The sequence below is a fragment of the Chelonoidis abingdonii genome, chromosome 7 (assembly GCF_003597395.2).
Source record: "Chelonoidis abingdonii isolate Lonesome George chromosome 7, CheloAbing_2.0, whole genome shotgun sequence".
NCBI lineage: Eukaryota > Metazoa > Chordata > Testudines > Testudinidae > Chelonoidis > Chelonoidis abingdonii.
Window position 1 is genome coordinate 4,950,560 of NC_133775.1, and position 12,445 is coordinate 4,963,004.

Genomic DNA, 12,445 nt, shown 5'->3' on the forward strand with positions numbered 1-12,445 from the left:
TAAAATAGGGGTAGACAATAGGCAGACCACAACCCAAATCCAGACCACCAGATTCTTCTGAACAGACCGCAAAATCCTATTTCTTACTTATTATCGTCATAATTGTTATTGCGGTGTGAAAAATGTTTCCCTGGAGTCTGGGCCTTGACCATATCTTGGCCAAGAAATTTGGACTGCGGGAGAAAGACTACCCCAGCTTAAAACGTCACAGCTAAAAAAAACCCCATTCACCCAAGAAGTGAAGAGTTGTTCATTATACAGAGTCCATTTCTGAAGAATTTAAGCTTATTTTTTTTAAAAAGAGTCACTGTGTCTTATGGTTGCAAAGATAAGACACGACACTGGTTTGCATTTGGTAGGTTTTCTTCAAGTCTGCAGCCAATGTCTCTGTTGTTGCTCAGCATCCACAAGCTGTAGGCACAACAAAACTGGCCAATTTTACTACTCCTATTCAGGACCTTGTGGGAAACAATGAAACTAACAAGATTCTGATTCTACAGCTAGTGCTTAGGATAACTATGTTCAGCAGCAAAAGAGACTCCAAGAGAAGGCTCCTTTGAAGCAGAAAAGGTAGAAGGTAATTGAGCACTTACTAGTCAGAGGGTGATAAACAAGATGAAGCCTTGCAGACAGGTTTCAGGGATCGCATTCAAGAACAAATAAAACAAACCCCACACCCAGACAGACAGACAGGTGTGGGGCAAGGTTCCTCATTAGGGCATTTCTCTACATTTTATTCCAACCCCCGGCTTGCAGGAGTCTCAGATTTTTCGAGCCCTGTGCTCCAGAACAAAGTGTAATCTAATTTTGTAGCAATAAGGATACTTCTCCTAGCCTGGAAAATAAGTCTGAATTAATGCACTTCACTGACAGATAAAGAGTGACATTCCCTAATATTTAGGGCCACCAAAAATGAGAACTAAGAAGAGGTGGAATGCAAAAGTCAGTCATGCAACGATTTTAAAAAGGCAAGGAACTCATAGCAGTCATTAAGTCAAAACTGGTGGAAGTAGTCTAGGTATAACGAAGCCCCCCAGACATCTCACAATCCCTCCCCCAAACAGTTTAAAGCTAAATAGCTTGAATCCAAGTCTCTTATTTCATAAAAAGTTGTTAAATATACAAATAATCTATTGAACTCTATTCACTCTGTGTGCCATGCCAAAGTAGCGATTTGTGCAAGCTCTACTTTCTCTACAGAGGAAGAAAAACAAAGTCCTGTTTAAGTTTCTTTTCCCTGCAATTTTAAACAAACAAATTATTTTGATCCCCCCCCAAAAAATCTGTTCTTCAAGGGATTTATTCCACACATATAGAACTGATATGAAGTCAATGGTTTTAATTCACTTTTGCAAGGGTGTAAGAGCAGAACTCATCCAATAATAAAAAAAGTCTGAATCAACTTAGTTATAAGAAAATTAAGAATAGTAGAGTACTGAGAATTTATTAACAACCTCTATCTGTCCTATCCCTGGTAACCACAAAACAAATTTTAACCAGATTCTTCTCCCATGTCATTCACCAGCCGGGCCGGCTTTAGGCCGATTCCCCTGATATGGGCCCCGCACCGCCTTTTTAATTTCTTAATATTTGTTACTCATCCAGCAGTGATTTGAGTCTTCGGCAGCACTTCGGTGGCGGGGGGGGGTCCTTCACTCAGTCCAGGTCTTTAGCAGCATTTCGGCAGCAGGGGTTCTTCAGTGCCACAGGAGACCCGAAGCGAGTGAAGGACCCCCGCTGCTGAAGTCCCGGACCGCCGCCGGGTCTATAACACTGCTCTACAGCCAAAATGCTTCCAAAATAAATGTAGTCATACTTTACTAATTCTGGGTCACTGAGAACGAAAATGATGCTTAAAATTGTTGATTGGCTCTAGTCTAGCTGTTGGGCTCCAGACTACAGCAGTGGAATCTCCTGGCAGGTGATGTTAGGGTTTCCATGTTCCGTGACCGTCAAAAGGATCTTGTTAGACTGCAACAACATCGATGGTGTGATGGCAGCCCTCAAGCATCATTCAAATCCAGATGAATGGAGACTGTTCATTGATTCATCGAAGACGAGTCTTAAAGCTGTTTTGCTGCATAATGGCAAGTTTTGCCATCAATTCCGTTGGTCATGCAGTCATATGAAGGAAACCTATGACAAATAAACACTTTCGAAGGTGCATAAACTATGACCAACATCAGTGGCAGCTTGTGGCGATTTGAAGGTTGTTGCTCTCTTGTTTGGTCTGCAGAGGGATACAAAGTACTGCTGTTTTCTCTGCGAATGGGATGTCGGCAAGAGTTCCACTACATCAAGAAAGACTGGCCGCTCCAACAGTCACTGGAGCTCGGGAGGAAAGTGTTCAGCATCACACTTGTTGAATCAAGGAGATTTTGTACTACCCTTTACACATCAAGCTGGGTCTGATGAAGACTTTGTCAAGGCCATTGACAAAACACAAGCAGCTTTCAAGTACCTCCGTGGAAAATTCCAAGGTTAAGTGAAGCTAGATAAAGGAAGGTGTCTTTGTTGGTCCTCAGATTCGTGACTTCTCGAGATGATGCATCTGACCTTTTGATGCCTATGTGGCAAGGAAAAGACGGCATGAAAGCTGCCAGTAGTGGCAATCAATTTCTACGGAAACATACAAGGCAGAACTACTACAGGTTGTATGGTGGAACATACAATCCGCAAGGCATACAAAAGCCTGGTTGTAACATGTACTAAAGGACATTTTTTGCACTCTCATCTGATTTTTTTTCCACAAACTGGCGGAGCAGTGAGCGACGGCAACGCGAGCGATTTCACCAGGACATTGCAAATGGAGAAACCTATTGAGCGCATCAATTCTTGGCAGAACTATTGCTAAGCAGTTGAAAAGAGATGCCCATTAAATGATACAAGAGACACAGCCAGAGCGCCGAGTAGAGCACTGAATAGGACTGAAACTATTACATATAGTTTTTTGCCTTTGTTTCATAAGTAATTTTTTTAATCTACCTTTTGCTGATTTTTAAAGTGTTACATAAACAGGACAGGTGAATATTATCACATACAAGCACCATAAACCATGAAAAACCTAGGTTTTACATTATGATTAAAACTCTAACTATCTACACAGTATACATAGACATAAAATGTAAAAACTTAAATATCTTAGAAACAGTAGCCAATCAGTTGTTTTAATTGTCATATTTGAATTCAGCACATCAAAATACATAATAAATACCACATTTTATCTCTGAGGCAGATGACTTCTCAAAAATTGTAGACCAATGTAATCGGGCCCCACAGTTCCTAAAGCCGCTCCTGTTCACCGGAATCTGGCTGCCAAAGAACACCAACCAAGTTTGAGGAGCCACCTTCAATTGTATCTACTACATGTAGAGTCTGACACTGCACTAATTCAAAACAGAGGGAATTTTGCCCTTGACCTCAAAAGAAGCAGATCAGGTCTACAGTTTTCAGTGTACATATGTTAAGCAGTCAGAAAGCGAATATTTTTTAGATTAATTGCAACCACCACTTAAAAGGGCACTGTCATCCTAAGACTAGTCAAAACTCAAATATATGTTCCCTTCTAGGTTATCTGTCCTCTTCATCATGTAAGCAATACTGCTTATTATTGTACAGTTTGTTGAGCCTTTTTAAACCACTGGTTTTTTAAAATGTAGGGTTGGTCTACACAGACTCAACTATGTCACTCAGGGGTGTTGATTTTCCAAACCCGAGCAATGCAGTTATACCAACCAAACTCCTGGTGTAGACAGCGCTATGTTGACAGGAGGGCTTCTCCCACTGACATAGCTACTACCTCTCAGACTTCTTCTGTTGGTGTAGGTAGTATCTTCACTAAGCACTACAGCTGCTTTGGTGCAGCTGCGCCACTCCAGTGCTGTATGTGTAGACAAGCTTGTAGTGTTACGGACTTGGCAAACAGACACACAAAAAAGAAAATGGGGAGGGGAGCGGAAGAAAGTTAGTCAAATTTGGGCCTACTAGCCTTTAAGCATCCCTTTAACATTGCATTAGGAGAATGAGTTACTATTATAAGCTAGATCAGCTGATAGATCCCCTTGCACATCAGCAAAACTTCTTTAAACTTGTGGTTTTGTAGTTTTGTTTCTAATGTACACAAAAGAAACTAATATCTAATTTGCAAATAAGACAAGGATCTCTGCCAACATCTATATTTCATAGCCAAATATTATATTATCATCGATTTTCATTGCACTGTGACAGAATAAATTCTCCTCTCGGAACTTTACAGATCAGATAAATTGGTGGTAAAATAAATGAGGACAACACATGCTGGACAAAAACCAAAAGGGGGTGGGTGGGTAAGGAAGTAGTTCTAAGTCCTACTAACAAGAAGTGATGAGGCACCTAAGCAGGTAATCAAGATTTAATGTTCTACAGTTCCAAGTTGCACTCAGATGACCTCTGAAATCAAACCAAGATCCCCTGTTAAAAAAAACCCTTACATTACAGCCAGTAGTTTATTGTTACAAACCTGGACAACTATGTGGTTAAATACAGCTATGTTAAATGCAGTAACATATTTGTGCGAATCGCTGGCTTTTCAGGTGCTAAGTCTCAGAACTGTGATCAAGTTACGGTTATCAGAACTTAAGTGACAGAGTAACTCAAACATTGTTTATTAGAGTTATTCTAATATTAGAATATTGTGATGCAAGCATCTGTCTATGTTAATCCTGATTAGAAAAAAACTAGCAGTGCATGAACTACAGATTGTTTGTTTTCATTATCACATGCAATTGAAGGTTAGTTTTGTCTTCACAACCACTGAAGATGTTCTGGTCTTCCACTTAATACAATTCACAGAGTCACAAACCACATACAAATACTAGAGCCACATTTGCCAGTAATCCATTTTATTAAACATTATCATGCCAAGAAAAAGCGAGGAGAGGGAAAAGTGTTGTAAGAAAGTAGAAGTCACTTTCCTGCTACAACTTTAATTACAATGCTAGCTCTATATAATTATTTTAAAACATGTTTTAAAGAGGATGTATTAGAACTATGGACTGAATTTATCATAATCTATGTAAAAACAGACCATCCCACTCCAGTGTTTAGGTAATAAAGGATACAAATTTAAACAAGTTAGCATATACTTATAATCCTGATGCTGCTTCCATTGGAAAAAAAAAAGTCAACAAATAAAGTTCCAGGGTTTTCAACAGGAGCAGGAGCAGCTTTTCTCTTTGTGACTTATTTGAGCCTTGACACTGTAGCATATTTAGAAGACAGGGAAAACCAGGTCTCTGCCCTGAGGAATTTAGGTCTACCTAATGTGCCAAATACATCTATATACAGGCAACTGCATACAAACATAATGAGGCCCCTGCAATAACTATGTGAAATTGCCTGAGTTTGAGGTTAAAGGTGACACTGCACATTAGATTCTCCTTGCTTTTATTTGTATCTGAACTGGAGATAGTAGACTGTAACCAAGAGTCTGCTCCTAGACTGAAGCCACTGGGGGTCTACTGTCAATAAATGTCAATATTCTAGTCTAGGCAACATTGTTTCCAGATCTGCTGTGAGAAGAGCCAATAGACTTACCACCTCCTTTAGAGGCTTTATGATTTTCCATATATCTTGTAAGTCTGTAGGCTATTCAGACAGTATTTCAACTACTCACAAATATGGGTTGCTGGGCAGACACAAATTTTGCACTAAAAAGCATCAGCAACTTTTTATTGGAAATGGGTCAAATTCAGTTCTAGTGTAAATGAGGCCAATTCCAGTCACTTTGGCCCAAAATGTCTAGATTACATAATTTAACAAGGGGATTTAAACAACCACTCCTGGAAAATGATAAATTCCAGCCCCTTAAATGAACTGTATCATACTGTGGATAAAGAAAACCCCTTGAACCAACATTATCTTCCCCCTCCCTGAACTCTTAGCTACAAATTTTATACATACCCACATAAGCCATCTTACACATTCTTAGTTGGACAGTAAGAGTTGGTCCTCTAAGATACTGAGTGTAACCTTCCAAGAGGTTCTCAGCGCCTTACAGTATTGAGTCCTTAATACTTAAATTTCACCCCAGAATTAAAAATGTACATAAAGAGTTAGAGCCCCTGAAAATAAAGCTTCATAAACAGAAATACTGACAATCTTAACTACAGAAGCACTGCTTTAAAACAACACACACACACACACACACACACACAAACAAACCTACTCTGCACAGGTTTCATAGCTCGGTTGCACAGCAATATTTATTGAGTGACTATTAAAAAGCTATTTTCTGACCAATTCAGCTGGATAGGCCTACATACTTCAGAAATTAACATTTTCCTTTCATATGGTAGCAGCCTCCACACACTTAGCTGTTCCAAGGGCCATCTGAAAATGTAATACCAACACTAAAAGATCTGGGGTTATCTAAGTTCCTTTTTATTACAGATGGGCACACATTAGCTGTTAACATGAGACACTGGGATATATTTACTGAAGTTATGATTGCCTGTCTAGTAATGAAGGAACAACTGAGAGGCAAACTGAAGCAGATTTCACTGAACTTTGTTAAACTTTCAAGAGTGACATTTAGGAATATGTCAACTATGCAAGAATTTAAATGAGTGGTGGTCAGCACTCAAAAAAAAAAATCTATCAAATCTATTTTGGATAAAATATCAAAATTACTTGAGAAGATGGCTAAGGCCAAAAATATTAAGAAAAACTTTAAATCATCTAATTAGCTACATATCTAAAGAAACAGAATAGTCCATTCTACTGTAACAGACTATATTATAAAGTCACATGCAAGTATATACTCTGAGTAGAGACTCTTCCAAAATTCTCTTTTAGACCTCTCCAACAGTATGCGCGTGCACATATGCTTTTATACAATAAAGGAAGTCTCCTCTGCCCATTTATTCTGCATACCACAGACCTTGAAATTTGCATCCTGAGCAAAATAAAAATAGAGGCATGAAGTCCCCCTGCTTATTAAGGCTGCTCTCATACAGCTATAAAAAGCATTAATTCTGTAATCAAACTATGAATTCTAGTAAGTTTAATGAAAAATGTAACCAACTTTCCTCCTCTGATTTATCAACCCTCTCCCCGACTTCCCACTCACTCCTCCCTAACAGACACAAAAGAAAAGCCCTCTACCCCAGGCAAACTTGGGACAATACACTTTCGAGACACTATTTCTAGAAAAAGTTGCATTTAAACCTTCCGTACAATACCCTTATTAAACGTGACTAAAGTAGCAAGGAGTTTTCTGCCAGAAATTGCATTTAAAAAAAAAAATTCAGTGCAGGTCTAGGATTAGAGAGAATAAAAACTGCCAGATCCTAGAAACTATTAAACTGACATTTAATAAAAAATATTTAAAACAAAAGAAACCTAAGAATGTGAAAGGATTACAGGCTCCACAAAAGATAAGCAGGTAAAGATACAAAAAAAGGAGCATTGCATGGGAATTGATCAGCAAATCCATCATCTTGAACAATGAACGAAAGGGAACACGGGGAGGAAAAAGGGGGAACGGTCTCTCCCCTCCCCCCCGGGGGTTTTCTACTACCCTTTAAAGAGCATTTAGCTCTTGATGCTTCCCGAAAATAAGCCATTAAACCCTCTCTGCTGCACAGACAATGGGTCAGAGTCAGTGCAAAGTTTCCACGCACGTCCGAGCCAGCTGGGCTGCGGTTCTGTCCCCTCGCCGCACCCCGAATGTCACAGGCGGGCGCAGGAGCCCAGGGGTGGGGAAAGATGGTCCCTACACTAGGCAAGTGACGGGGGATAAATCCGTTTGCCGGAGCAAAGGGCAGCCGGCTCCCCCTACCTGGCGGGTCCATCTCAATATAGAAGATGAGCTCGGTGGAATAGGGCATCATCACCTCCCGCCAGTCCGTGTCATCGCCGTCCATCTCCCACACCGTGTTGTACATCGCGACGGGCGACTCTCGAGAGCGATTTATAAATACCAGGGGGTGGGGGGCAGGAGTCCTGCAACAACCCCCCTAGAATATTTTAATTACAAAAATAAAAAGGGGGCGGGGGAAGCAAAGGACCCCCCCCGGGGCAGGAGCCAATCTCTAGATCGATAGACTATCGCGACATCTCGCCACAGGCGTCGCCCCCCAGCTGCCGACTCGCGATGGCAGCCGGTTTCCCAGATAACAAGCCCCCGGGGGGAGGGGGGTTAAGGACAAACCGAGGGTCCCCGCCCCCAAGGCTGGCTGAGGCGGGCAGCGGAGGGCTCCGCACGCCTCTGCCCCCAGGCCGGGCTCGGCCAGCGCTCCCTCAGGGCAGCCCCTGGTGCCGCGCTCCGTGGCCGGCTCGCAGCCCTGCGCGCAGGGCAGAGCAGGCGGTTCCCAGGCTCTCGCGCAGTGCCCGGCTCCCAGCCCCGCTAGATTTCATTTTAAGAGGCTCTGAGGGGCCCATCCCAACCGTCGCCAACCGCCTCTTGCTGAGGACTAAACCACTCCCACCGCGAGGAGGGGGCTGGGCGCTACCATCCCCCTTAACCCTTAGCGCGCTCCCTGTTGCTCAGTCAAGAGAACTGGGGAGGTGGTAGCGTCCATCGAGCCGGGGGAGCGGGAAGTGTGTGACGCTGAAGCGGGCGTAGGGACCCTGCGGCGGGACCGTCGCGTGGGAGATGCCCGAGGGTGACGTCTTCCAAGAGCCGGGAGCAGAGTCTGAATCTCTTGCTACCACCATCACCACCACCACCACCCCCTCGCTGTAAAGAGAGCTGGTACGTTCCGGAGCTGGCCGGCCCGCGAGGGGCTGCTGCCGTGGAGCTCGCGAGCCGAGGGGGAGGGGCAGATTAGTTTAACCCAGTTGCCAGAGCGGCAGTCTTTGTCTGAGCGAGCAGCGAGCTCCAGGATTGGTGGAGGGCGCTCGGCCAACCAACTAGCCAATCAGCTGGCTCTGAAGCCGGCCGGCTAGCTGGGGATTGGTTGCAGACCCCAGTTACTAAGCGGGTAAGAAGGGGGGGGATAAAGAGGGACGGAAAGGCTCGCGCTGCCCCTCCCTTTTCTCCCAGGAGTGGGGGAAGCGCCGGGGCTGCTAAGGTGGAGCCCCCTCGCTGCCGTGGGGCTGCTCACAGCGCCCCACCACTGATTCAGGGACTGAGGGGGGTGGGTGCTGCTCCCCATTCCCCAGCTGATGGGGTGAGGCTGCCAAGGGGGCTCAGTGCCCCCCCCGACTCAGTGCCTGAGGGGGGCTAGTGGAGTCCCCCGTGCAGGGCTGCCAAGGGGGCTCAGTGCCCCCCCCGACTCAGTGCCTGAGGGGGGCTAGTGGAGTCCCCCCTGCAGGGCTGCCAAGGGGGCTCAGTGCCCCCCCCGACTCAGTGCCTGAGGGGGGCTAGTGGAGTCCCCCCTGCAGGGCTGCCAAGGGGGCTCAGTGCCCCCCCCGACTCAGTGCCTGAGGGGGGCTAGTGGAGTCCCCCCTGTAGGGCTGCCAAGGGGGCTCAGTGCCCCCCCCGACTCAGTGCCTGAGGGGGGCTAGTGGAGTCCCCCCTGTAGGGCTGCCAAGGGGGCTCAGTGCCCCCCCCGACTCAGTGCCTGAGGGGGGCTAGTGGAGTCCCCCCTGTAGGGCTGCCAAGGGGGCTCAGTGCCCCCCCCGAACTCAGTGCCTGAGGGGGGCTAGTGGAGTCCCCCCTGTAGGGCTGCCAAGGGGGCTCACAGTGCCCCCCCCCACTCAGTGCCTGAGGGGGGCTAGTGGAATACCCCCTGCAGGGCTGCCAAGGGGGCTCAGTGCCCCCCCCGACTCAGTGCCTGAGGGGGGCTAGTGGAGTCCCCCCTGTAGGGCTGCCAAGGGGGCTCACAGTGCCCCCCCCCAACTCAGTGCCTGAGGGGGGCTAGTGGAATACCCCCTGCAGGGCTGCCAAGGGGGCTCAGTGCCCCCCCCGAACTCAGTGCCTGAGGGGGGCTAGTGGAGTCCCCCCTGTAGGGCTGCCAAGGGGGCTCACAGTGCCCCCCCCAACTCAGTGCCTGAGGGGGGCTAGTGGAATCCCCCCTGCAGGGCTGCCAAGGGGGCTCAGTGCCCCCCCCCACTCAATGCCTGAGGGGGGCTAGTGGAATACCCCCTGCAGGGCTGCCAAGGGGGCTCAGTGCCCCCCCCGAACTCAGTGCCTGAGGGGGGCTAGTGGAGTCCCCCCTGTAGGGCTGCCAAGGGGGCTCACAGTGCCCCCCCCAACTCAGTGCCTGAGGGGGGCTAGTGGAATACCCCCTGCAGGGCTGCCAAGGGGGCTCAGTGCCCCCCCCCAGACCAGTGCCTGAGGGGGGCTAGTGGAGCCCCCCCTGCAGGGCTGCCAAGGGGGCTCAGTGCCCCCCCCCGACTCAGTGCCTGAGGGGGGCTAGTGGAGTCCCCCCTGTAGGGCTGCCAAGGGGGCTCACAGTGCCCCCCCCCAACTCAGTGCCTGAGGGGGGCTAGTGGAATACCCCCTGCAGGGCTGCCAAGGGGGCTCAGTGCCCCCCCCCGACTCAGTGCCTGAGGGGGGCTAGTGGAGTCCCCCCTGTAGGGCTGCCAAGGGGGCTCACAGTGCCCCCCCCCGACTCAGTGCCTGAGGGGGGCGAGTGGACCCCCCAAGAGCTGCCAACATCCCCTGTTATAAGGGGCATCCCTTATTTCAACAGAGACGTGCCTGTTCTGTTATTCTGTGTTTCAGTGCTGGCCCAGGTGGAGACAGGACTCGGGCCCCCAGGGGCTCAAGTGAAGCCGGGGGACACGGGAGGTTGGGCCCATCTTTTTGAAATGCTGCCGTGGCAACCCCCATCCCCTTGAGGGACTGGCTGGGGAGGGGAGAAAGGGAGGGGTCTCCGACCTGCTCACCACAGGCTGACTCAAAGGTGGGTCATGGTGTCCCTAGCTGTCCAACTGCCCCTACTGACTTGGCTTGAGGGAGGGGGACTGGAATTATCCTGCAGTGAATGACTGCAGGGTGGGTGTCATGGGGTGGCAGTTCCCTCATCTGAGAGTGCTGGTGCCCCACAGCTGAGTGAAGGGAGTGGGGTGGCTGGCTGTACACCCTCCTCCTCACTGACTGACAAAGGGGAACCACCTTCATCGCCTCTGGCTGGGGCAGGAGAGTAGTGAATGCCCAGAAGTCACTGATGAGTAGGGAAGGGGAGGTGTCTGGACTGTCTGTGCCTGTAAGGCAATTATCTGGATACCTTTACCTCACAGCTCTGGTTACTTCCTCAAAAGCTAGAAAATAAACCATCTTCACCAGAGGAGCTCCCCTTAGGACCCTTCCTTTGCTGAACCCGTGTGAGCCATCAGCCCCTCTCTCCTTCTCATGCTCCCCAGAATTCAACAGCTTTGCCTATGGAGCTGAACACAGGCCACCCCAGGAACAAAAAGTACATGTATTCAAAGCGAAAATCCTTCCTTCTTGCCTTTTCAATCTCTTCAGCCTCAGAGACATTCTGGAATATTCAAAAGCTCCAATAATATAAGGCCTTACTTAGTGAGTTGTGAGTGTTCCCAATTCCTCCTGAAGTCCAGGGGGACTCAGAGAACTCAGCTCCTCAAAACAAGTGTCGGCACTTTACATGATCAGTCCCTAATGTAAGAAATCATTAAGCAGAATATACTTAAACTCAGAAAGAGAAGAAAAGTTTGTGGTTAAATTTCAGTCTTGTAAGACTTTTACCTCAAAGATTTAAGTGTAAACAGAAAACTTGTTTGATTCATATACTGTCCTTTAAAATTATATGGATTTATAATTTTGTCTCAAGTGTGAACAGGACCAAGCCATTAAAGTCACTGAGAGGTTTGCCTTTGACTTCAGTGGGTGCAGGATTGGGCTCTTTTTACATACTTTGTTCCACTGTGAGCTTGAATTGATATTCCTGAATGAAAGATACTGCTGTATTAACCTATGTAAAATGTTACACATTTTATGTTTTAAGATTGTGAACTGAAATATGACTATGGCTATTCAGCTGACTATTTTTACCAGGAAAACATTGTTCTCTTTCAAATGAATAGTAACACTATTGAATAATCACTTTGAATTTTACACCTCAATTTATATTTTGGTAGTGTTCTAAAATGAAACAGACACAGGATCTACCTGCTGACCTCCGGCTTCATCCCTGTAGTGTCTGAGAATAAGGTAGTGCCTGTTGTAATGTTACAGTAATAATGCTTTATACTTTTACAACACTCCATCCAAGGGTTTCAAAGCACTTCACAAACATTAATGATTTAGTGTCTGATCCTCTAAGATGTTGAGCACCCCAACCTATTCACTTAGTGAGGTGGGAAAAACCAAAAAAATGCAGACAAGCACAAACACTGAAAGGTAACTTTGAAATAACTTTGGAATTACAAAGACCAAACATTTACACTTTATGAAAGAAAATTTGTGATATATTCAGATACTGATGGACTAACACCAAGAGATGATAATATTCAGATATTGATGGACTGACTACACATTAGGACAGTGGCTCTC

The 12,445-nt window shown here is 46.6% G+C and overlaps 1 protein-coding gene across 2 annotated transcripts in view; it reads right to left on the bottom strand.

The window, feature by feature from the left end:
* PIK3R3 (phosphoinositide-3-kinase regulatory subunit 3) overlaps positions 1–12,445 on the bottom strand; it is a 353,509-nt gene that overhangs the window by 38,437 nt on the left and 302,627 nt on the right. Inside the window, exon 1 of one of the 2 annotated variants that reach the window (XM_032805018.2) lies at positions 7,820–8,447. The exons of the other annotated variant lie outside the window; for it this stretch is intronic. Within the exon in view, the coding sequence (XP_032660909.1) occupies positions 7,820–7,925 (106 nt within the window). The 5' untranslated portion in view covers positions 7,926–8,447. Of the gene's footprint in view, positions 1–7,819; positions 8,448–12,445 lie in introns of those variants that run through there. 2 annotated transcript variants of the gene reach the window in all.